Source organism: Elephas maximus, chromosome 2, assembly GCF_024166365.1.
Source record: "Elephas maximus indicus isolate mEleMax1 chromosome 2, mEleMax1 primary haplotype, whole genome shotgun sequence".
In the NCBI taxonomy this organism is placed as follows: Eukaryota; Metazoa; Chordata; class Mammalia; order Proboscidea; family Elephantidae; genus Elephas; species Elephas maximus.
The window spans coordinates 39956527-39982997 of NC_064820.1; the positions used below are offsets into that span (position 1 = coordinate 39956527).

The 26471-nt window shown below is 39.1% G+C and overlaps 2 protein-coding genes across 3 annotated transcripts; one reads left to right on the forward strand and one right to left on the reverse strand.

Annotated features, from left to right (window-relative positions):
- Nucleotides 1-581: 581 nt before the first annotated feature.
- On the reverse strand, nucleotides 582-9073 carry RAD1 (RAD1 checkpoint DNA exonuclease). Of its 2 annotated transcripts, none has more exons than XM_049862094.1 (6): nucleotides 8882-9073; nucleotides 8150-8408; nucleotides 6739-6847; nucleotides 4762-5020; nucleotides 2004-2102; nucleotides 582-1681 (listed from the first exon to the last, which is right to left on the reverse strand). In XM_049862094.1, exons 2-6 carry the CDS (start codon nucleotides 8345-8347, stop codon nucleotides 1498-1500), a joined length of 849 nt encoding a protein of 282 aa, XP_049718051.1. In that variant the 5' UTR covers nucleotides 8348-8408; nucleotides 8882-9073; the 3' UTR covers nucleotides 582-1497. The 2 variants fall into 2 exon arrangements, with proteins under 2 accessions (XP_049718051.1, XP_049718057.1); XM_049862100.1 differs by lacking the exon at nucleotides 8882-9073 and adding an exon at nucleotides 8631-8875.
- A 59-nt stretch (nucleotides 9074-9132) lies between these two features.
- BRIX1 (biogenesis of ribosomes BRX1) lies at nucleotides 9133-25177 on the forward strand. The gene is made up of 10 exons (XM_049862089.1): nucleotides 9133-9357; nucleotides 14753-14864; nucleotides 16080-16123; nucleotides 18690-18760; nucleotides 19033-19082; nucleotides 19180-19253; nucleotides 19426-19476; nucleotides 19618-19719; nucleotides 21049-21177; nucleotides 21421-25177. The coding sequence occupies exons 1-10, from the start codon at nucleotides 9199-9201 to the stop codon at nucleotides 21688-21690; spliced, it is 1062 nt and encodes a 353-aa protein (XP_049718046.1). The 5' UTR covers nucleotides 9133-9198; the 3' UTR covers nucleotides 21691-25177.
- Nucleotides 25178-26471: the final 1294 nt, after the last annotated feature.

Sequence of the window (26471 nt, forward strand, 5' to 3'; positions counted from 1 at the left end):
ACTGCACTTGACAAAACTCCAGCTTATTATGTAGCAGCTGGGCATTCCCAGGTTGCTCGGGAGACTTCTCAGTTAGCAGGTCTGCACCCTGGGCCAGATGCACACATGCCTGGGAAGCAGCGCTCACGGCTGTTCTGAGGAGCCTTTCCTGAGCTGCTGCTCTGCAACACTCTCCAAGTTCTCCAATAAGGTACCAAAAATCCACTGTTTAGTCGATTCCAACTCATAGCATCCCTACAGGACAGAATAGAACTGCCTTACAGGGCAGGGCATTCCAAATATACTCTGAAATTTTGGTGACTATCACGCAGTGGTCCTCAACCATGGGGCACCTTTATTTGGGGACGTGGTCGTCAGATTAGTGGGTAAGGGCCAAAGAGGCTAAATGAATCCTGCAATGGGATGACAGTCTTTCCAGTGAAGAACTGTCCCACCCAAGAGGCCAATACTCTGCCCACTAAGAGACACTGAGCTGTTGTCACCTACTGAAGTAACGAAGGCAAAAACGTCATTTTAGTTACAAATTTTCTTCTATTAGAGAACATGCCAAACAATTTTATTAACTAAAAAAAATTTATTAAATACTTTATTAAATACAAAGTATCTACATGCCACAAAAATTTTTTCAGTGAAAATTCTACTCCTTGGTTTGGTCCAGAAACTCTTATAGGCAAATCAAAGGTTATCTATTAAGTACTTGCTGCATTGTAACAGTTTTGAGAACATCTGTAACTCTGAAGACTGTTTTATATCCTGTTCATTGACTTCTTCAAAAGGTATACTTTAAAAGTAAATCATATAAAGAATTGCTCAGACTCATTTTTTGATGCCTGCACTTCAGGTTTCAAATTATGGCTATGAAGAAATCACATGTAAGCAATCTCTTCAATGCAATTAAATGCTATTGGGAAAAAAAAAAAAAAAAAGATCCTTTAAAACAGTGGTTCTCAAACTTTTGCACTCATTTGAATCCCCTAGGGGGAGGCTTGTTAAAATATAGATTGCTGGGCCCCACCCCCAGAGCTTCGGGCAAGTTCTATGATGACGCTGATGCTGTCAGTCTGGGTCCCACATTTTGAGAACCACTGCTTTAAGGTGTGTTTCCCAGAATTCAACAATACCCATATGCTTTTCCTAATTAATAAATAACATTTCAGATATGCACTCATGCCCTTATCAAACTTTAAATATTTATACTCTTGAAATGTTCTACTTAAACAAAGCAGAACACATAATTTATTTGTCTTGGCTCATGATTCCCATGAGTTGAAAGACAGAACCACAGGGCAGTCCAATACTGGATAATACATGCCTAAGTGAAAACATTTCTTTACAAAATACAGAGCAGCTAATTAAGGCACAGCCACCTTGTTCCTATCTTCTCTTTGCTTCTCCCCTTTAGAAAACCCAACAAGAAATCACAAAGAATATTGTATGCAGACTGAGAACATAACCTTTCATGCAAGTATACACAAACATCACAGTCAATTATGACACTTAAGACTCAGATTCAGGGACTTCTTCATCAGGGCAGCAGTAATATTCCACAAAACTTATCTGTCCATCTTCATTTCTAATCATATACTGTAATGAGAGGAATCCTCGGTTATCTGTCCGAATAGACACCTTACAAGATAGGACTAATGCCTTTGTGGATGGTTTCAGTAAAGAAATCTTGTATCTGTAGAAGAGTTAAATAAAAAGAAGTTATTATTAAAGCAGTGCTCATCGCTCCAAGTACAAAAATTAGCCAAGAGCTACCAAGTAGTAAATATAAGAAGAAAATCAAATACTTGTCCAATTTGATATTTTCTCTGGATTCTTAAAAATTTCATCCACCATTACAACCCCAAATCCCAAAGAAAATCCAGCATCTTACTGTTCACTTTTTAAAATGTTTTACATTTTTATTCACAAATAGAAGTTATTTTTTTAATCTAATAGAAATTTGGTATCTAACCTCATCTTCATCACCAATGTCAACTACTATATTAAGAACTGACCTGTTGATCTGGGTCTGATTACAATGAAACGCTTCCATCAAATCAGAATCTTTGGGATAGTCAAGGTGGGAGCTTCCTGCATTTCCGAAAGTAGATAACCTATGGTAGAAAATGAATAACTCATTTATACATTGAGCCAACAATAAACCACACTAGGCTCCAAATAAAACACTTTTTTAAGAAGCTCATTCTGGTGGGAGAAACATACATGTAAACAAATATTTACAATATACTATAAACAAGTAAGGAGCCCTGGTGGTACGGTGGTTAAGCACTTGGCTGCTAACTGAAAGGTCAGCAGTTCGAGCCTGCCAGTCACATCACAGGAGAAAGATGTGGCAGTCTGCTTCTGTAAAGATTTACAACCTTGGAAACCTTATCAGGCAGTTCTACTGTCCTCTACGGTCACAATGAATCAGAAGTGACTCAATGGAATGAGGTTTGATTTGGTTATAAACCAAAACCAAACCCACTGCCATCGAGTCGATTCTGACTCATAGCGACCCTGTAGGACAGAGCAGAACTGCCCCACACAGTTTCTAAGGAGCACCTGGTGGATTCAAACTGCCGACCTTTTGGTTAGCAGCTGTAGCTCTTAACCACTACGCTACCAGGGTTTCCAAACAAGTACCCTAATAAAGGTTCTCACATGATGCTATAGGAGTAGCACCTAAGAAAGTTTTGAAAAAAATCAGCCACAAAAAGAAGTCCAGGGGTGCTTGCCTCAATTTTATTATCTTAGTCCTTCTCTGGTACTGACTTTTCCTCGTCCATAAATAAGAAATATATAGCAGAAGAGGAAAAGTTGAGGTGATAGAAAACCTCCCCCCCCCCCGAAACAATTGGGTCTTTTCTGTATTTTAGACTGTTCTTAAGCTGTTGTATGGTTTCAGAATATCTACAGTTGTGTGAAGACAATTTATAAATATAAATTTATTTAATCTATAAGTTTATCGATGATCTGCTGTGGGGTTAGTATGTTGGTAAGTACTATATGAGCACAGTGATATGACCTAGGTGTTGGTTTTCCCTAAGGCAAACCTTCCCTCTCCTCTTCTAATGTAACTTCTTACTCTGAGCTATCTTGTTCACATCTAACCATGATGCTGGCTCTCAGATGTAAATCTCTAGTCCAGGCATTTTTTAAGCTCTGTATTTATACATCAAAGTACCTCCTAATATCACAGGAACCTTAAACACAGAAGAAAATTTCAACACCCCCATGGCCCCAAACTGTTTCCTAGCCTGGACTTCAAAGATACTATGATCATTCAAAAGCAGCTGCAGCAGTGTATCAACAGGGAACTGCCAGAAATTCAAGCTGGGTTCAGAAGAGGACATGGAACAAGAGATATCATTGCTGATGGCAGATAGATCCTGGCTGAAAGCAGAGAATACTAGAAAGATGTTTATCTGTGTTTTACTGACTGTGCAGATCATACCAAATTATGGACAACACTGAAAAGAATGAGAATTATAGAACACTTAATTGTGCTCATGAGGAACCTTTACATAGATCAAGAGGCAGTTGTTCGAACAAGGGGATACTGCATGGTTTAAAGTCAGCAAAGGTATCTGTCAGGACTGTATCCTTTCACCATACCTATTCAATCTGTATGCTGAGCTAATAACCCCAGAAGCTGGACTATATGAAGAACAGGGCATTGGGAGTCAAAGAAGACTCATTAACAACCTGCATTATGCAGATGATACAGACTTGCCTGCTGAAAGTGAAGAGGACTTAAGTGCTTACTGATGAAGATCAAAGACCACAGCCTTCAGTACAGGTTATACCTCAACATAAAGAAAACAAAAATCTTCACAACTGGACCAATAAGTAACATCATGATAAATGGGAAAAAGATTGAAGTTGTCAAGGATTCTATTTTACTTGGATCCACAATCAACGCCCACGGAAGCAGCAGTCAAGAAATCAAAAGACTCATTGTACTGGGGAAATCTGCTGCAAAAGACCTCTTTAAAGTGTTGAAAAGCAAAGATGTCACTCTGAAGACTAAGGTACATCTGACCTAGGCCGTGGTATTTTCAATCAACTCGTATGCATGTGAAAGCTGGAAGATGAATAAAGAAGACTAAAGAATCGACGCCTTTGAATTGTGGAGTTGCTGAAGAATACTGAATATACCATGGACTGCCAAAAAAGCAAACAAATTTGTCTAGGAAGTACAACCAGAATGCTCCTGAGAAGCAAGGATAGCGAGACTACATCTTATATACTTTGAACATGTTGTCAGGAGGGATCAGTCCCCGGAGAAGGACATCCTGCTCGGTAAAGTAGAGGGCTGGCAAAAAAAAGGGGAAGACCTCAACAAGACTGACTGACACAGTGGCTGCAACAGTGGGCTCAAGCATAACGACGACGTGAGGATGATGCAGGACCAGGCAGTACTTCATTCTTTTGTACATAGCGTTGCTATGACTGGGAACCGACTCAACGGCACCTAACAACAACAACAACAGAAGTAGTACAACAATGAAAAGACCACTAGTTTCTCAATTAGGAGACTGGACTTCTCATCTGTAAACCAATACTACCTAATTATAAAACCTGAGTGAGTTAATCTTTCTGGATCTTAAGTTTCCAGATCTGTAAAATTATGAGGTAGAACTAACAGCTCCCTAAAGCTCTGAAAAATCTAGGAACCTGGATAATAAAAATTCCTCATCCCAAGCAAACATGTAAGTGAGGAAATGGAGTACAGACCACAGTAACTATAATTCATTGCTTCCCAGGTACCTGAAATAAGGCTTGTCAGGAGACATGGTGATCTGTAGGACCTCACTTGTCATATCCAATTCAGAAAATGCTTCACGGAGTCCCTCTGACTGCAGAATGATTTTGTTAATAACATTGGTGCTGCAGAAATCAAAATCCAGAGTTTCCTCAGGCTCCTGAGTATTGATTTTGCAAACAGTCACCACTCCTCCTTCTTCCAAAAATAGCATCAAAGGGTAACCATAACCTTGGTAACACATTCGAAGTGCAGTTAAAGTGCCTGCAATGGAAATAAATCACACCTGGGTATAGCTTTATAGCCGAATTCAGCTTCTACTCAAAATGGCACATATGACACATACAACTCCTCAAAAATAATCTTATTTACCCAATTTCTAACCTATCCTTATAAAAAATTACATTTTCCCTGATGACAGTTGTGTGTAGACAATTCCAGAAATAACTGTAAGAAAACTGGGAACCAGAACTATAATGTAATGTAACTTTCTGAAATCATTTTCTAACTTGCCAGAAATACTTACAGAAATAGCTTACTGATTTTATATATAATCGAATTTATACAATTTCAGTAAGGCAATCTACATGGATCATCACTACAAACAACAGAATTATTGAATAGGCTATACTATTTCTTGAAGGTTCAATTTGTGTAAAAGCTGTGGATTGCTTTTGAAATCTTCTGTACTACATCAGTGAGGAGCCCTGATGGCGCAGTGGTTAAGCGCTTGCTGCTAACTGAAAGGCTGGCAGTTCAAACCCACCAGCCACTCCACAGGAAAAAGCTGTCTGCTTCTGTAAAAATTGACAGCCTTCCTGGAAACCCTACGGGGCAGTTCCACTCCATCCTGTAGGGTCGCTATGAGTTGGAATTGACTTGATGGCAATAGGTTTTTCATAATGTCAGGGTATTCACTATGATAAGAATCCTACAATCTCTCCTATTGGAAGATATTCTTTACGTTTCCTTGAATTTTAAGATCAAACTGGGGAAAAAGGAGGGTGGTTAATGGTGGTGTGGGCTTTAACATTGCAAAACATCAAAGGGGAGGAGAAATATGACAGGATATTCTAGTTCCTTTCTCTTACTTGATGGAGAGCCACAGTCAGGGGTGGGGGAGGGCAGATGTCTTCATGAAAAACCAACTGGGGAACACTGCATTAGAAAATGATTACCATATTTATACACAAATAATGCACACATTGTATGTTTTTTTGCCAAACCCTCTGCACATTATTTTCCTAGGCGTGCTACGCGTGTTATATGTACGTACACGTTATTTACGGGAGTGCATTATGTGCAAAAATTTGGTAATACTTGTGGAATTGTCACTGCAAAAATAAAATATATTTTCTAGAGAACTATCACTGAGTTTTCCCCAGCTAATCTCCAGATTCCTTTTCTATGAATTAAAATCATATTCTGGGGATCCCTTGTAGTTTCATATCTACAGCAACTGAAAATAATTTCCTAAGCAAATGAAAAAATATATATATTTAAAGGAAAGTACTTGCAGAAACAGACATAACAATGAATAAAGCAGGGCTTAAAGGAGAAAAACAAACTTTGAATATAGTAGACCGCAAGTCAGGACACTTGGTTTATTTTTCTCTGCCACTAGGTAGTTGCGTATTTCTGGACAAATTAGGGAAAAGAAGCAAGAGAATATATTTCACAAGGTTAAAGATATTTAAGACACATTCAAGGTCTTATTTTGGTCAGTTCAAATTTAAAATCCCTGAATCCTTGGGGGGGAAAAAAGATGAGTGTAATACTATGGCAAATATGAAAAGAATCATAAACACTTCCTGTTAATATTATGAAAAGTCAGAATCCGTGACTGTGACCAAAGAAAAATGAATGGGTGATAAGGGTGATAAATTTTCTAAAGAGATGTTTATATTCTAGATAACTTTATCTTTCTGATCACTGCGTGTAATGTTGGTATGTCATGTTAAAATGGTAATAAAATGGTTCACCTGGCATAGGACTTGATCCAAAAATAGATAAACAGTCTAAAAGGACTGTTAAATGAATTCGAAATGTAACAGATTCTTCCCGAACCATAAATTCTTGAAATATTCCAGCCTATGAAAAAAGTAAACATGGAATATAACTGTCTATGTCAAAGAATGAGAAATCATATAACATTCTAGATTTCACTTTATATGTTTTAACGTAACAATACTGTCCTAAGTCTATGAGAATAATTTCTGATTACCAGTCAATACGTTAGTTTTTTCAACTATTACTCATTAAAATAGTGCCACCTAGTGGCCAAAGGCATAGCAGTGACTCAGGCTCCCTGCAAAACTTTCACGAAGGGGACATCTAGCTTCCTGTATCTAAAAACTAGCCCCCACATGACTCTCCCTTGTCGCCTTTTTTATGCCCATCAGTACCATTAAGGTCACTTGGAAAATAACCAACAATTTGATAATGCATGCAGGATATTAGTTTTCAATTTCTTTTGAGGACAAGAACCATGCCTCATTGATCCTTCTATTCCTGAGGTCACTACTGTGCACTTCGGTGTCAAAATATGCTGAACTGAATTTGAAAGCCTATCTGGACCACACAAGTATCACTTTATAGGAACAAATAAATAGGTACAATTACAACCAATAAAAGGAAAATCTTTAAAAAATTGTTGTTTTTAATAGGGAAAAAAACCCAGTGCTGTCGAGTTGATTCCGACTCATAGCGACCCTATAGGACATTTTAACAGGGAGGTAGTAATAATGTAGTAAGGAACCCTGGTGGTGCGGTGGTTAAGCACTTGGCTGCTAACTGAAAGGTCAACAGTTTGAACCCACCAGCCAGTCTGTGAGAGAAGGATGTAGCAGTCTGCTTTCATAAAGATTACAGACTTGGAAACTCTGTGGGGCAGGTGTACTCTGTCCTACAGGGTTGCTATGAGTCACAATGAACTCAACAGCAACGAGTTTAGTTTGGTTTTGGAAAATGCAGTGGTAAAGAACACATACTCTGGAGCTAAATGCTCTGGGTTCTCATTCTAACTCAGCCAGTTACCAGCTGTGGGACTGCTGGCAAATCACTTAAGCAGTCTGTGCCTCAGTTTACACATATGTACAAGGAAGAATAACAGAGTCTACCTCATAGGACTATTGTGAAGATTAAATGAATTAAACATATGAAGCACTCAGAAAAGTGCCTGGCCTGTAGCTTTCACTAACAGATTTTAGCCATTATTAACCACTATCTCTGTAAAACAAGATGGGAAGAGAATTTGCTTCCAGGAGAGAGAAAGAGTTCGAGTCATGACATGTTGTTCTTTAACTTAAATTATCTCTATTAAGTCCTTCAGAATTTGATCAACAGGGTAACAAATGTCTTATGTTACAGGCTTAAAGGTGTCTACTCCCATACCTGAATAAAAGCATTTGCTTGCACACACTTCGCTTTTTCCACTGTGACCTTAATTCCATTTTTAGTAGCAAAACATGTGGCATAATCTTGGAAATGAATAGCTTTCAAGATAGTGGAGAGATTCCTCACGTTGTCAAGGCTGGCCACCAAGCTGTACTGATCGTCTTCAGCTTGAATCTGTTGGGTTAGAAGGGGCATCGTCCACTGCACATCCGACCCTAAGGTGGGCCAACACCTGCTCCTGCGGATCGCGAAACACCTGACGAGATTCAACAACAAAACACCGGTCAATACCGGCGAGGACCGGTGATCCCAAACTGCCCTGGGGCGGTAAGGCGACGTGGAAGTGGCTCGGGCGTTGAACTGACCAGGAAAGCAGGGTTCGAACCCCAACTCCGCTACTTAATGTCTCTACAACTTTGGGGAAAATTACTCGCCTAAACTACGGTTTCCTTTTCTTTAGTATCGGGATAACACCTACCTGAAAAGTTGTGAAGAATGAAAAAACTCACACAGTAATTCTATTTGTTGCCAATTTGTTTTATCACGCCAAACAGAAGCTACGTTATTTCCACGGGGTCTGTTCGGAGCCGTCTCGCGCCACAAACCCGTCTCTAACAGAACAGGCGAAGGGCGGGCGGGCCCCGGTTCCTCAGACGATGCTCGAAGTCTCAGACAACGCCATTCAACAGCCCGCCCGCGAGAAAGCACCGGGGCACACAGAAATCCAACCTTTGGAGTGGGGTCCCGACGTCTGAGAGCCCCTCGCAGCTAGGTCGCTGGGGAAGCGAGCCCTAACGCTCCGGGAATCTTGAAGTGTAGTCGTCACTGCCCCCACGCTCCTAACAGCGGCTTTTCGCCTCCGCCACCGTCACCGCGGGGCTGGAGGGCGACTACAGGGCCGATTTTACGGTACCATAGAGACCGGAAAGACTCACCATAGAGTTGGAGGAAAACCAGAGACTTGAACATGCCATACCATAGAGATCGGAAAGAGGGAAGAGTGACCGAGCCGGAAGGAAAGCGAAGAGCGAAGGCGGCGAGGCAAGATGGCTGCAACCAAGAGGAAACGGCGTGGAGACCTGGCGATCCAGCCCAAGAAGCCAAAGAGGAACAAAAAGGATGCTGGGCGGCCGGCTAAGCTGCACGACACGGCAGAGAAGGCTGAGGAAGAGGATGGAGACCGTATCCCAGGTCCCGTGTGCAAGGTAAAAGCTACCCTCCGGTTGCATAGGCTACCGCGGCTCCACGCGCCTTCTCCTGGGCTACTTATCGGAGTGCAGCTCAGCTAAGTTGGGAGTATCCCTGTGCTACGGGAACTCTGTCGCCGCTCTCCTCTGGACCGGGCTGGGCGTTGCTATCTTGTCTAAGCCCCGTGCACGTGGCCGCTCTCGGGAATGCGGCGCGCTGATGGACTGGGCGGGATTTAGAGCCGGGTCACGGGGAAGGGACTTAGGGGGTATTCAGCTCCAGTGTTCTGTCTTCTAGTTTTTCTTTTGAGGGTAGTGTTTTTCACTAAAGTTATTTCTTGTTAGTGTGTTTTTTTCTGTAATTAAAACAGCAACAACAAACCAGTTGCCAAGTCTGTCATGCCTACTCATGGCGACCCCATGTGTATCCGAGTAGAACGGTGCTCCTTAGGATTTTCAATGGGTGGTATTTCGGAAGTAGATTTTTCCAGACTTTTTTTTATTTTCCTTCAGACTTCTGGGTGGATTCGAACTGCCAGCCTTTCATTAGAAGCTGAGCAGGCTAACCGTTTGCACCAACCAGGGACTTCTATGAATAATAGTCCGATATTCGACCCTAGTGGTCCTATTTAGCCACTGTCCTTTAAAAAGTTATTGTCATTGCAACTGTGACTTCGACTTCTTTGATCAAGTCAAACTCATAAGGTATGTTGAAAGCTAGACTTGACAATATGAATTTTACTTGTACAGGTTTCTTGATTATGACATATTCAAGTTACATGGAACTGCACTTACCAACAATCTTTTTTTTGTTTATCATTAGTAACTATGTACAGTGTTGCAGCGTACAATTTGCTGATCCCATCATATCTGTAAGTTTATAGGTAATGTTCCCAACCCCTAAAGGCAAAGACCAGATTTATAAAGATACTGATAATAAAAGGCAATAATAATAAAAACTTTTTAAAAAATGAGGTACCAGCTAATGGCAAAGTTGTCTGAAGAGAAACTATAGTAAATTTGGGACTACCAGTATTCAACAGACTTTTAATTGGCTAGGCACTGGCCTTGGGATTGCAAAGGTGACTAGAATGTAACCTCTTCATCCTTAAATTTTGGAGTTTAAAAAGAAAGTAGGAATTAACTCACTTAAGTTGATGATTTTTATATTTAAGGTTAACACAACTTGTTGGGCTTAACTCTAATTAATTTAACCAGGAGCTTCTTAAGCTAGAGCAGGTACGGTGAGGAAGAGAATTGCCTTTGATTCGTTCATTTCTGTGTCCTTTAGAGTTTAGTTTAGTACCCTATTACACAGTAGATGATAAGTAAATGACAAATGTATGAATAAGTGGTATCAAGCACTCTGTTTGGTATGGTGACAAGCTTTAGGAAGGGGATATATGCTGAAGAATGAAAGATGGGTTAAATTCTATCCCTCGTATTCTTAACTGATATTCTGAGCTCTTTTCTCATGTACACATTAAGAGGAAGAAAACATGATTTACTTTTTGTGAAGAATAAAGGACTTCTGGTAGGTTTTCAGTAAATGTTAGTGCCCTTAACTCCTCCTTTGTTGTTGTTAGGTACTGTCCAGTTGGTTCTGACTCACAGTGACCCTATGTACCACAGAATGAAACAGTGCCCGGTCCTGTGCCATGCTCACAATCCTTACGCTTGAGCCCATTGTTGCAGCCACTGTGACAGCCCATCTTTTTGAGGGTCTTCCTCCTTTCTGCTGACCCTGTACTTTACGAGCATGATGTCCTTCTCCAGGGACTGATCCATCCTGACAAAACGTCCAAAGTATGTAAGATGCAGTCTCGCCATTCTTGCTTCTAAAGAGCATTCTGGTTGAACTTTTTCTAAGACAGATTTATTCGTTCTTTGGCAGTCCGTGGTATATTCAATATTGTTCACCAACACCACATTTCAAAAGTGTCAGTTCTTCATTCTTCCGTATTCATTGTCCAGTTTTTGCATGCACATGGTTGGGTCAGGTACACCTTAGTCTTCAAGGTGACATCTTTGCTTTTCAACACTTTAAAAGGTCTTTTGGAGCAGATTTGCACCATGCAGTGGATCTTTTGATTTCTTGACTGCTAGTTCCATGGGCATTGATTGTGGATCCAAGTAAAATGAAATCCTTGACCACTTCAATCTTTTCTCCGTTTATCATGATGTTGCTTATTGGTCCAGCTTTGAGGATTTTTGTTTTCTTTATGTTGGAGTGTAATCCGTACTGAAGGCTGTGGTCTTTGGTCTTCTTCAGTAAGTACTTCAAGTCCTCTTCACTTTCAGCAAGCAAGATTGGGAGTCTTCCTCCAATTATGATGCCCCGTTCTTCTTCATATAGCCCAGCTTCTCGGGTTATTTGTTCAGCATACAGATTGAATAGGTATGGTGAAGGATACAACCCTGACGCACACCTTTCCTGACTTTAAACCAATCAGTATCTCCTTGTTCTGTCCGAACAGCAGCCTCTTGATCTATGTACGGGTTCTTCATGAGCACAATTAAGTATTCTGGAATTCCCTTTCTTTGCAATTTTATCCATAATTTGTTTTGATTCACACAGTTGAATGCCTTTGCATAGTCAGTAAAACACAGGTAAACATTTTTCTGGTATTCTCTGCTTTCAGCCAGGATCCACCTGACATCAGCAATGATATCCCTGGTTCCACTTTCTCTTCTGAATCCAGCCTGAATTTCCGGCAGTTCCCTGTTGATACACTGCTGCAGCTGCTTTTGAATGATCTTCAGCAAAATTTTGCATATGTGTGATATTAATGATGTTGTTCGATAATTTGCACATTCAGTTGGATCGCCTTTCTTGGGAGTAGGCATAAATATGGATCTCTTCCAGTCAGTTGGCCAGGAAGCTGTCCTCCACATTTCTTGGCATAGATGAGTGAGCACCTCCAGTGCTGCATCTGTTTGTTGAAACATCTCAATTGATACCCCATCAATTCCTGGAGCCTTGCTTTTCACCAATGCTTTCAGTGCAGCCTGGACTTCTTCCTTCAGTACCATCAGTTCCTGATCATATGCTACCTCTTGAAATGGTTAAACGTCAACCAATTTTTTTTTGGTATAATGACTCTGTGTATTCCTTCCATCTTCTTTTGATGCTTCTTGCATTGTTTAATATTTTCCCCGTAGAATCCTTCAGTATTGCAACTTGAAGCTTGAATTTTTCTTCAGTTCTTTTAGCTTGAGAAATGCTGAACGTGTTTTTTCCTTTTGGTTTTCTGTCTCCAGCTCTTTGCACATGTCGTTATAATACTTTGTCTTCTGGAGCTGCCCTTTGAAATCTTCTGTTCAGTTTTTTAACTTTGTCATTTCTTCCTTTTGCTTTAGCTATTCTACTTTCAAGAGCAAGATTCAGAGTCTCTTCTGACATACATTTTGGTCTTTTCTTTCTTTCCTATCTTTTTAATGACCTCTTGCTTTCTTCACGTATGATGTCCTTAATGTCATTCCACAACTCACCTGGTCTTTAGGTATTAGTGAGCAATGCATCAAATCTATTCTTGAGATGGTCTCTAAATTCAGGTGGGATATACTCAAGGTTGTACTTTGGCTCTCGTGGGCTTGTCCTAATTTTCTTCGCTTTTATCTTGAACTTGTGTATGAGGCAGTTGATGGTCTTTTCCACAATTGGTCCCTGGCCTTGTTCTGACTGACAGTATTGAGCTTTTCCATTGTCTCTTTCCACAGAGGTAGTCAATTTGATTCCTGGGATAGTTGCCATTTATGTTGATGAAAAAAGGTATTTGCAGTGAAGAAGTCGTTGGTCTTGCAAAATTCTGTCATGCGATCTCTGGCATTGTTTCTGTCACCAAGGCTATATTTTCCAATTACTGATCGTTCTTTGTTTCCAACTTTCCATTCCAATCACCAGTAATTATCAATGCATCCTGATTGCATGTTCGATCAATTTCAGACTGCAGAAGCTGGTAAAAATCTTCAACTTCTTCATCTTTGGCCTTAGTGGTTGGCGTGTAAACTTGAATAGTAGTTGTATTGGCTGGTATTCCTCGTAGGCATAAGGACATTATCCTAACACTGACAGCTTTGTACTTCAGGATCTTGAAATGTTCTTTTTGACAATGAATGCAACACTATTCCTCTTCAAGTTGTCATTTCTGGGATAGTAAACCATGACTGACTGATGCAAAATGGCCAATCCCAGTCCATTTCTGCTCACTAATGCCTAGGATATTGGTGTTTATACATTCCATTTTCATTTTTGTCGATTTCCAATTTTCCTAGATTCATACTTTGTACATTCCAAGTTCTGATTGTTAATGTATTTTTGCAGCTGTTTCTTCTCATATTGAGTTGTGCCACATCAGCAAATGAAGGTCCCAAAAGCTTGACTCTATGCACCTCATCAAGGGCAACTCTACTTTGAGGAGGCAGCTCTTCCCCAGCCGTCTTTTGAGTACCTTCCATCCTGGGGAGCTCACCTTCTGGCACTGTATCAGTCAGTGTTCTGCTGCTATTCATAAGATTTTCACTGGCCAATTTTCAGAAGTAGATTGCTGGGTCCTTCTTCCTAGTGTATCTTAGTCTGGAAGCTCAGCTGAAACCTGTCCTCAATGGGTGACCCTGCTGGTATCTGAATACCAGTGGCATAGCTTCCAGCATCACAGCAACACCCAGGCCCCCACAGCACAACAAACTGACAGACAGGTGGGGGCTTCATTTAAAGAGCTAAAAAGAAGTTCGATGGTGTTTATGGTAAAGTCTGTGGGGATGCAGAGCATAGAATTTACTTCTGGGATAATCAGGCCAGGAAGCATGAAGGAATTAGCCTTTGAGCAGGATCTGAAAGGAAAGAACAGGATTTTGATAGTCAAAATGGGAGGTGACGGTCCAATGGAGAGAAAAAGACCTCATCAGAGGTTTTGAAGTAGGAAATGCTGAAATCTAAAGAATAGAGCAAGATCGTATATGTGGAAGGTTGATTTTGGGAGTAGTAAGGTAAAAATGAAAATGTACTTTAGAATTCATTTTTTAAAGCTAAGTCATTTGAACTTTATTCCGAAAGCCCCGAGAGGTAAGGATGTGCTTTGAAAAAATTATGCTGGTGCTAGTTGGCCCAGTTGGAGGGCTCCCTGTCTGGAGTGGAGAGATTTTAAACAAGTTGTTTTATTTACTAGATTGAGGCCTGTGTGCAGACATTACAGTGGATATTTCTTTGAGCTTCTTTTTTGTGTATTTATGGTAAAACCTTTCGTTTCCCTGAATTACACACATGAGAGAAGAGGCAGAGCAGATTTGCCCTCTGGTTGTCTTGATATGTTAGAGGATGGTGCAATGCTTAAAAAGCTAAATACTTTTTAAACTCTTAAAAAAAAGATTTAATGTGAGATTTACCAATCATAATATTAATTCTTTTCTTTAGGGCAAGTGGAAAAATAAGGAACGGATTCTCATCTTTTCTTCCAGAGGAATAAATTTCAGAACAAGACACTTAATGCAAGATTTAAGAATGTTGATGCCTCATTCTAAAGCAGGTGCCTTTATATCGTTTACTTAAAAAACTGTGTTTATAAACTTGTGTGCATAGAGATAGATACGTATATAGTTACATGCGTATGTACGTATGTAAATGTATATACCCATTGCTGTCAAGTCAATTCCAACTCATAGTGACCCTGTAGGACTCATTAGAACTGCCCCATAGCGTCTCCAAGGCTGTAATCTTTATGGAAGCAGACTGCCACATCTTTCTCCTGTGGGGTGGCTGGTGAGTTCAAACTGCCAACCTTTTGGTTACCAGCCGAACACTTAACCACAGCACCACCAGGGCTCCTTGTGTGTGTGTGTACGTATCCACTTATAATAGCACTTCATTTGCCCAGCCTCGTCACGTAAAGAACCGTGATGCTCTTAAGTTTATCCTTTCAAGTGCCAAATTTTTTCCAATTGACATTTTGTTAGAAATTCTTTGTAACATGCATTAGACATTTTTTTCAGTTTCTTAAACAAAATGTCCTAATATTTTTGAAACATTTCTTGGAGGTCGAGGAATGCCTGCAAGATATTATTCTTAGAGGGAGTGAGACACATGGGATGGTTTATCCTCCTGAGTGATTTAGTGCTGTCATGGATTACTTTGAGTTTTTTGTTGTTGTTGTTGTTTTTAATTAATAGACTTGAGGTAGGTTTTTTTTTCATTGACGGGACTCGGTTTTTTTAGCAGTGGGGTATCTTACAGTCAAGGGAAGAAGGTTTCACCTTAACTGTGCAGCTGTTTTTGTATCTGTGTTGAGAAGTGCTATGGTATTTTAATTCTAGGTAATAACTTATATCTTTAAACCAGCATTTCTCAAACTGGGGTCTGTGATAATCTAAAACCACTTTTTAATCAGGCAATGATAAACCAAAATTTATATTTTCATCCATTAAGATTTTAGTTTTTTTGAGTGTTTTTTTAACATAGCCTTCAGTTTGTGAGAATTTCTCTGTTTTTAAAAGGCATTCATAGAATGCTTAAGTCTGAGAAATACTGCCTTAGGCTATAATTATTGAGGGCTATTTTTTAACCACTCAATTCTTTATACTTAACACAGGATCAAGATTTAAAGAGGTCAAGTATTTTCTGGTCTAGCCAGTTTGTAAAGAATAAAGTTTCCTTTGAACAGAAGACTGTAGAAACCTATTTTCTAGATAGGATGTGGAATTTGATTAAAATAGTTTTGAAATCTCTTTTTGTCTGCTTTTTACAGATACTAAAATGGATCGTAAAGATAAGTTGTTCGTGATTAATGAGGTAATTTTAGAAAATAATTACAATAAAATATTTTAGGAATAAAATATTTTGGGACACTGAAGATGGTTCGTATAAAAATCAAATCAGTTGTTCAGTGAGTTAAACTGCTTTGTAAAATTATTCAGACAAATTTTCTTAACTTTTAACTCTTAATAATTTATCTAAATTATTACCGTTTACATCTCAGAGTTCAATGGTTCAGTATATATTTTTATTTCTAGATTATTTCTGTACAGTAGTTCCCCCTTATCTGCGGTTTCACCTTTCATGGTTTCAGTTAACCTGTGGTCAACCATGGTTTGAAAATATTAAATGGAAAATTCCGGAAATTAACAATTCATAAGTTTTGAATTGTGCACCATTCTCAGTAGCATGATGACTCTCACAGCATCCCCCACCATACTGCTTATGTTCAAGTTAACTGTTACATTCCTTAATAATTGTTTTATTTTTGTTGTTAATTTCTTACTGTGTCTAATTTATAAATTAAGCTTTATCATGGGGATGTATGTATAGGAAAAACATAATATGTGTGCTGTCCATGGTTTCAGGTATCCACTGGGGTCTTGGAACGTAACCCCCACGGATAAGGATGGGCTACTGTATTTGTCTTGTCTCAGCAAGGATAGTGAAATTTTCTGAGGATGAGGATTATGTCTAATTCTTTTATTTCTCCTGTAAAGTCTAGTACAGTGATAAACTCATGGTAGTTGTTAGGTGCTGTCAAGTCAGTTCCAACTCACAGTGACTGTGTACAACAGAATGAAACACTGCCCTGTCCATAGCAGGCATTCATAAAAATGATCAGTTAACATGTAATGAAGTTAAAAAAAAATGCCCAATGAACATTTACAGAAAACTCAGATTGTAAAAAGCATTTTGTCAGTATTAAAAATGATCCATGTGGTATTTGCTCTTAAGGTATTGTTGTTAGGTGCTTTTGAGTCTGTTCCAGCTCACAGTAGTCCAGTGTACAGCAGAATGAAACACTGCCCAGTCCTGCGCCATCCTAGCAGTCGTGCTACATTTGAGCCCATTGTTGCACCACTGTGTTGATCCATCTCCTTGAGGGTCTTCCTCTTTTTTGCTGACCCTCTGCCAAGCATGATGTCCTTCTCCAGGGACTGGTCCCTCCTGATGACATGTCCAAAGTATGTAAGATGAAGTCCCGCCTCCTTCTAATGAGCACTCTGGCTGTATTTTTTACAAGACAGATTTGTTCGTTTGTTCTTCTGACAGTCAATGGTATATTCAGTATTCTTCGCCAGCACCGTAATTTAAAGGCGTTAGTACTTCTTTGGTCTTCCTTATTCATTGTGCAGTTTTCACATGCATATGATGTGATTGTAAACATCCTGGCTTCGATCAGGCATACCTTAGTCCTTGAAGTGACATTGTTGCTTTTTAACATTTTTAAAGGTCTTTTGCAGCAGATTTACCCAATTACAAACTAGTAATAGGTTAAATTTTCAAAATATTTCTGGGATTACTAATCTCGCATTTTTAAAGCAAATTTTTCAAGTTTACAAAGAAATATTTTAAGATAATTCTTTTTTTAGGTATTAGAAAGGCTTTTTAAAAATTCATTTAGCACACAGTTTTGAACTCCTGCTCTGTGACAGTGGATAGAGGGTTCAAAAAGCAAAGCCTGTGTCATCATGGAGCTTATATTCTAATGGGGGAAACGGGCCATAAAGAAGCGCTGTAATTTCAAGTGGAGGTGTGAAAAATAGAGTGGGTTTCCGGCAACCAAGGTGGGATGGGAAAGCCTTTCTCAAGGGGTGATGTTCAGCTGGATGTTTGAGCACAGACTTCAGGAAGGAGCAGTATGGTGGGAGAGCATTCTAGGTGGAGGAAACGGAGGTGCAGAGGTGGCCCAGACTTAGTGCCCTGACTAAGAGAGGTAAGAAATGAAAGCATCATACCTAAGAATTTTTTAACTTCAGGTTTAACGTCTTAAGTAGTATAGAAATTTATGAATACAATAAGTTCGAATCCACCAGCCGCTGCTTGGGAGCCCTATGGGGCAGTTCTACTGTGTCCTGTAGATGGGGTCACTATGAGTCGGAATTGACGGCAACGGGTTTGGTTTTTTTTTTTTAATCAGGTGGTTTTGAGGTTGCAAATGCTGCAATTACACAACAAGGCTTTGTTCCCGTATTTTTTTTTTTAATTATTTTGGTGAGGTATATTATAGAACATTTGCAGTTTGAACCATTTTTACGTGTACAATTCGGTGACACTACTTATATTCACCATGTTGTGAAACCATCACCACCTTGTATTATTTTTGTGTTACTTTATAAGCCGTTAAGGTTTTGAGTTTTAATTTAAATCAGAAAAAAGGGTTGATTTCTTTCTGTTTCTTTTTTCCACCAGTGGTGGGTAGAGCACTTTGTTTATCTTAGGCAGAACGCCTGAAAGAAAATTTTACCTAGATTTCAACCATAGTAGCCTATTATCTGTTTAAATAGTTATAGAGAAATCTAGATTATTAATTGTATTAAATTGATTTAGTTCTTATTTTTATTACGTACCTCATTTTTCTATACTTTGCTTCCCATAGGTCTGTGAAATGAAAAACTGCAATAAATGTATATATTTTGAGGCCAAGAAAAAACAGGATCTCTATATGTGGTAAGAGAATATACCAAGTAAGATTTGAGTGGAATTTGTTTAAGTGGATTTATTGTTTGAACCTCACGTTATAGACTCTTTGAGTCTTTTATGTAAAAAAAGGAAGGGGGGATGAAACAAATTCATTTGATTTTGTAAAACTTGAAACTTTCAAAGAAAATTAAATATGTGAATATTATAAACATGTGGTTCTTATCTGTGGTAAACTAGTCAGTATCTAATATATTCTTAATTCCAGTGTTCAAAAGTGTCCTTCATATTTTTTTATTTAGGCTTTCAAATTCACCTCATGGGCCATCTGCTAAATTCCTTGTTCAAAATAGTAAGTTAATTCAATGTTAAATTTTTTATGAGAAAATTAAGAATGATCTTTTGGAATAATTGTGCCAAAGTTAAAAATATTTGTTTTTGTTTTCTAGTTCATACCTTAGCTGAACTAAAGATGACTGGAAACTGTTTGAAAGGTTCTCGACCCCTTTTGTCTTTTGACCCTGTAAGTTTCTTACTCAGTGTATGAGGTCTAATTTTCTTATTCTGTATGTTTGGTTTTTTAGTAAATATAGTGGTATAATCTAATTTGGTAAACATTAAACATATACACACACAATATCTTTAAACAAGGCACTCTGCTGTTGTCCAGTAATAACGTTTACTTTGTTTTATAGGCTTTTGATGAATTACCACATTATGCTTTGTTAAAAGAACTCTTAATTCAGGTAAATATCATTCTTAGAAAGTTTGTTTTGTTAATAAATTATAAATGAGTGCCTTCCTTTGGATTCTTTGTTAACTTAGCTGTCTAAAACATACATGGTATGTCTTAGAATAAAGAACTAATTTATAGTTTTCTTCACTAGATCTTTTGTACGCCACGGTATCATCCCAAAAGCCAGCCATTTGTGGACCATGTGTTTACTTTCACCATTTTGGATAATAGGATATGGTTTCGGAACTTTCAGGTTAGCTTTATCTAATCTTTAGTTATACTTTGAAATAAATTAGGATATGCGGGGTTTGTAGGCACAGAATGCAGATAATGAATTGTCTTCTTTTAAATAGCATTGTTTTCCCCACAGAGACTTGCAGCAAAAAGTTTTCTGTTATCTCACATCTTAAGTGATCTCTACTTGCTTCTTTTCACTGCTGATCAGTTGATAGGCTTCCTAACAAGCCATTGTACATTTAAGTTTATAAAAGAAAAAGAAAATAGTCTGAAGATCCATGAGTTAATTGGGCTCCAGATTGTGCTAGGTGCTATAAGGATATAATGAAGCCTAAGTTTCTCTCATAAGAGGCTAGACTTCACCTATGGGACTAAGACCTAGAAAACCGTAACTACTTTAGAAAGTGTTCAGTAAGAAAGACGAGGCATACAGTGACTCATTTAGGAGAGGTAATTCTAGAAATCTTCAAGCAGGAGATTTTGGCAGGATAATGAGTCTGCAGACAGGTGGAGAGTTGGAAGGGAACGGTGAAAACAAAATTTTCTGCATATGTTGTTACACTGACTACCTGATAAAGTAATTAAACATACCGCTTTCTTAAGCTCTTGAGGGCTCTGGGTGGTGCAAACAGTGCCCTTGGCTGCTAACCAAAAGGTTGGAAGTTCAAGTCCACCCAGAGGTGCCCCGGAAGAAAGGCCTGGCAGTATACTTACCCAAAATCGGCCATGGAAAACCCTGTGGAGCACTTTCTATTCTGATACACATGGGGTCACTCTTACGTGAAACTGACTCAACAACAACTGGTTGGTTGGTTAGTTAGTTTCTTAACCTCTTAGGGCAGACAGATCTGAACCAATAATGTTAATATTTGTAGTTCAGACGTTGCCTCTTAATTCCGTAATCAGTAGCCATTCAAAAATAGATTTGACCATGTATGTTTTTGTATATCTTTTAATCCTAGGTAGATTTATAAACAGAATTTAGGAGTTGATGTACATTTAAAAGGACTTCCGTAGTGTGCATTAATACATTTTGTTATAGGGGTTGCCATTTTTAAAATTCTTTTTTACCAGGTTTTCAGGAATATATAGATTGTGAGAAGCAAGATACATTTGTTCATATTACTCCATTTTAAAAGAACATACAGGAAAAAGTGTATATTTTCCTATAACAATTACTTGCAACTGATATACATTTCAGAAAATATTGTTGATTTACCACTTGCCAGTTTCATCATTAGCTTAATTTTATTGATTATTAATTCTTTTAGACCCATTTGTAGTCAGTATACCTTTTAGGAATAGTATATCCAAACCAAAATGAAATGTTTCCTTTTTATTAAAGATTATAGAGGAAGATGCTGCTCTTGTAGAAATAGGACCTCGTTTTGTCTTAAATCTCATAAAGATTTTCCAGGGAAGTTTTGGAGGACCAACTTTATATGAAAATCCTCACTACCAGTCACCAAACATGGTAAGCTGTTTCCTTTCAGTGGGCTTTGGCGTGCCAGAACTCTTTGTGGTCAAAATGATTGTAAAGTAACGGAAACAGACTTGAAGGGGTGGAGTTTTCCTGCATATAGTCTTGGAGATTACCGCTTTTTTTTTTTTTAATGACACAGGGTGATGGGAAATGGGGCTAAAAAGTGAGTGTCCTTGCCTTATATAAAATGCTTATTTTTATTTCAAAAGCATCTGACTTTTTTTCTGTTTCTAGCATCGCCGTATCATGAGATCCATCACAGCTGTGAAATACAAAGAGAAACAGCAAGTGAAAGAGGTGCAGAAACTGAGAAAGAAAGAACCAAAGACTATCCTTCCACATGATCCCACTGCAGATGTTTTTGTTATACCAGCTGAGGAAAAACCGATAGAAATAGAGTGGGTAAAACCAGAGCCAAAAGTTGACTTGAAAGCAAGAAAGAAAAGGATATACAAACGGCAAAGAAAAATGAAACAGAAGATGAACAGTGGGAGTGCAAAATGAATCAAGGGATAAGTAATTTGTTTTTCAGTTATTTTGTATTTAATATCTATCCAATTTGTAAATACTTTTATTATCCAGGACTGTCCAACTGGTGTGGCATTTAAAAGAAAGGAAGAAAAATTAAATGCCAAGGATTTTTTATGGATTCACTGATGTCTCTGTGTTTCTACATAAAACATCAGAACTCATTTATTTCTATTTTTCTTTTCAAAGCTCATCTGGTATTAAAAATTTAGCACATTTCAAGTTTAGGCCTACTCTCTTGGAATAAAGTAGTGGTTGAACAAAGCTTCTGAAATTTAGACGGATTTATTGAGTTGTTATTACTTGTATAACAAAGCATTGGCCACTTCCAGAGTAGATTCTGGTTGGTAAAGTAGGGTTTGACTGGTAGAAAAGAAAGCACCTTACTGAGATTTCACACTGTAAGTCACCAATTAAAGAAGCCGTGGGAAAACCAACCTCTGACCTTGTTTTCTCAGCTCAAAAAGAGTCCAGAAAACAATTTAGAGTTTTGAGAATCAAATTAGTTAATGTATGTGTTGAAAGCATTTTATGAATTATAAATTTATTTTAGAAGCAATGGGTATAGATTGAGAGGTCCCTAGGTGGTGCAAATAGTTGCTTTCAACAAAAAACCAAAAGGTGGTTTGAACCCACTCAATGACATCATCGTGGTCTGCTTCCATAATGATACAACTGTGGGGTGCCACCAGGGCTCCTTTCCGCAATTATTACAGCCAAGAAAACCCTAAGGCGTCCAGTTCTCCAACACATGTGGTTGCCATGAGTCGGAATCAACTTGGCAGCAAGCGGTTTGGTGTTTGGGTATAGATTTATTAAGAGTGAAAGGAGTTAAAATGGGAGAGTTGACCGTCAGAGGGAGCATTAGAACATTTGAAGTTCTCATGAAAGAACTTAATTGAAACAAAAGGAGCAGTAGGCTTTTGATATTCGAGGCAGATTAGTATCAGGGAAAAACAAGATTCTGGGTGCTGGTGGCCATGGAGGTAGGTGGCTGCTGTGGGATGAATATGTGTGTGTGTGTGTGTGTGTGTATGTACATATATATATATAATATAGGTACATAAACCAAAGGAAGAAACTCATTGCTGTCAAGTCAATTCTGACTCATAGTGACCCTATAGGACAGAGTAGAACTGCCCCATAGGGTTTCCAAGGCAGTAAATCTACAAAAACACACTGTCATATCCTTATTCCGCAGCTGGTGGGTTCAAACTGCCAACATTTTGGTTAGCGGCCATGCACTTAACCACTGTGCCACCAAGGCTCCTTACATATACACACATAATTAACAAAATTGGAATCACGTATATGCTGTTTTGTTACACATACAGGTATATATATATTTTTACTTCACATTGCTCATTTTCCATATTTGTCCTAAAATGTTTGCTAACTGCAGTGTTCTACTCTTCCACTTTGTACCATAAATTGTATAATCAAGTCACTCCTCTATTGGATAGATTTCTTTTCCTTTTTGCTAGTATATATAGGTGCTTGCAGTGAACATTTCTACTTATAAATCTTTTCATACAATGCTCATGGTTTCCTAGAAGTGAAACTCTTGGGTCAAAGGTTATGAACACCAAGGCTTTTTGATTGCTCTCTAGAAGGTGCTACTTCACCAGGGGTTTGAGTGTTCATTCCCTTGTTCTCTTGTGCTGAAATGTTTTTCAATTTGATAGGTTAAAAAAATGATTACTACAAAGAGTGAATACTTTTTTTGTTGTTAGTTACTGGGTTTTCTTTTGTGACTTGACTAATCTTGTTTTTCTGTGGTAGGGTTATCTTTTACTGATTTGTAAGGGTTCTAGTATATAGTAGTAAGACAGAGGTCCCCAGTCTGTGGAAAATTTCACTGCTTCCAGCAGCTTGCTTGACATGCCCCATAGCTTTACATTAACATGCTGGTTCCCCTTGCCTTAGCTGCTGCCCAGAACTAGATGAAATTGGCTGAAACCAGTTTAGGCACCATATTGACATTCTGGATAACTGTCTTAGTTATCTAGTGCTTCTGTAACAGAAATACCACAAATGGGATGGCAAATCTCCCTCAGCTTTAGGTGCAGCATTTTCCTGGTCCATCTGAGTGGCAACTCTATCCTTAGAAACACTAGAGGCCATGGCTCCACCCTTTGAAATCCCAGAGGTCGAGGCTATACCTTTTAAGACTGAGGCATCTCGGCTTCCTGTATTCCTTGTCTCTTCAGCTTCTGCTTCCCAGTTGCTTGGCCTCTCGGTCCCTCGGGCCTCATGCCCGCATCTGCCCTGCTGGGGCAAGTGTTCCAAATTCCAAAGCTCAGTAGCTCCACTGATAAGTGCCTGGAGGCACCCCAGTCTGCCAGGAAGCCTCCGTCGCATGGGCACTCAGCTCTCTTGCTCTGTCCTGTGGGTCGGCTCCAGGGCTGTCTGACACTGGTCTCCTGGTTCTGCTGTGGCCGGTTTGCTGCTGCTGCAGGTTTGCTGCTCTTGCCAGTCCTCTGCTGCTCTTTCTCACCATCCACACCTTCTTTGATGTTAACAGCTCTCCTCACTTCTGAGTCTTGTATCCATTCACAGTTTCAAAACCACTTCTACATTTTAAGTATCTGTTAGAGCAGCACCCCACTCTCTCAGTACCAAATTCTGCCTTCGTCATCTAGCACTGCTGTAACAGAAATACTGCAAGTGGACAGCTTTAACAAAGAAAAGTTTATTCTCTCACAGTCCAGTAGGCTAGATAGAAGTCCAAACTCAGGGCGCCAGCTCCAGGGGAAGGCTTTTTCTCTGTTGGCTCTGGAGGAAGGTCCTTGTCACCAGTCTTCCCTCGGACTGGGAGCATTTTAGTGCAGGACCCTGAGGTCCAAAGGATGAGCTCTGCTCCTGGCACTGCTTTCTTGGTGGTATGAGGTCCCTACTCTCTGCTTGCTTCCCTTTCCTTTTATCTCTTATAAGATAAAACGTGGTGCAGTTCATGTTCCAGTGAAACCCTCTTTACATTGTATCAGGGATGTGACCTAAGTAAGGGTATTAAATCCCACCCTAATCCTCTTTAACCATAGGCAGAGATTGTGATTTATAACATAGGAAAATCACAAAATGGAGGCTAACCACAGAATACTGGGAATCATGGCCTGACCAAGTTGACACATATTTTGGGGGGACACAATTCAATCCATGACAGTAACCTTTTAGGTCATTAAGTACCTCATACATAGTAACTTCCCTGCCTTTTGGGCGGAGATGGGCCGCCGTTCTTGAACATCCAATGTATGAAGTTATATGTAACCCCTACTGTGCCTGTGTACCATAATTTAGAATGTTGCTGATGTAATTCACATGATCTCCCTGCTTGTAAGCCCTTAAAAAAGTGGCCTCCCTAAACCATATCTTCAAGCAGTCTTGGGGGCACCAGCCCCGACTGTTCCTTTGTGCAATGAAATAAAGCTGCCTTTCTGATCTCACACCTTGGCCTCTTGTTTACTGGCTGTGATGAGTCACACCAAGCAGGACCTAGAGTTCCTGGCAACAGTAGGGTTATTAACTAGATATCTATGCCAATTCATCATTTGCATTTTAATTTTGTGTCTAATATTTTCAATCTTTATGTGGCCAGAACTAAATCTTTAATTTTTTTATCATTAATTTTATGCAATGAAAGATTTTCCCAAGTTTGTTTAATTAGGATACTTACTTTGTAATAGTCTAAATTAGACTACTTATCTTGAAATCTTGAAGTTTAAATTTTTCATGTAGTTCAGGGCAAAGGTACCCTTGAAATACTTGTATGTGGCTAATTAAGGCCAAATCTGGGTAAGTGCCAAAACAAAATGGACATTATTTAGTTCATTTGGGCAATTGAATATAGCTTTGGATGAAAATAAGACAGCTGTATTCAAGATTTGTTTTAAACACCCACATCTCTTAAATATAGGTTGTAAACATAAACCAGATCAAGTTGTAAGTTTGAATGAAGATACTTTTAATACTTTTTGATGGATTTGCTGTATAGTTTTGGTGACATTTTCAATTTAACAAATTGGGATGATCAATTTTCATATGGAGATATTTTCATATTCCAGATCACTTGCAGTCATTTATGTGGATAACTCATTTGAATGGGGAGTCCCCTGGAATGGACCATCTCACAGGTCTATGGTCATTTAGCTGTCAACCTGTTTAATATATTCGGTGTGATTGTTCTTGACTTTCCATACAGTGTTATAGGCAATAGCAGATGACTCTCCCCCCTCAGGAGGAAAAAGGCAAGTGACTCACAGGGTTGGTAAACAAAACCAGGTACAGTTGGAGGAAGAAAAGTAACTTTTCTCTTTTTGTTCTGCCCCAATTCCCTTCCCCGTGCTCACACTTCTCATCAATCCCTATTACCAATTTACCAGCTAATGAGGCCATATAGAATCTTCCTCTTTTGGGAAAAAGGCAAATGTATAAATTTTGAGCAGCAAGTTGGTTGGACATTCATGTGTGAAGAAAGCAGATGAGACCTAGAGTTGGTTTGTTTTGGTGGTCCATGTCATGTATTGAATTATGTCCTCCCAGAAATGTGTGTATCAGTTTGGCTGGGCCATGATTCCTGGTATCCTGTGATTTTTCTATATGTTGTAAATCCTGCCTCTACGATGTTAATAGGGAGGATGCGTGGCAGTTGTGTTAGTGAGGCAGGACTCAGTCTAAAAGATTGGATAGTACCTTGAGGCAATCTCTTGAGATAAAAAAGAAGTGGGCAGAGACAAGGGGACCTCATACCACCAAGAAAG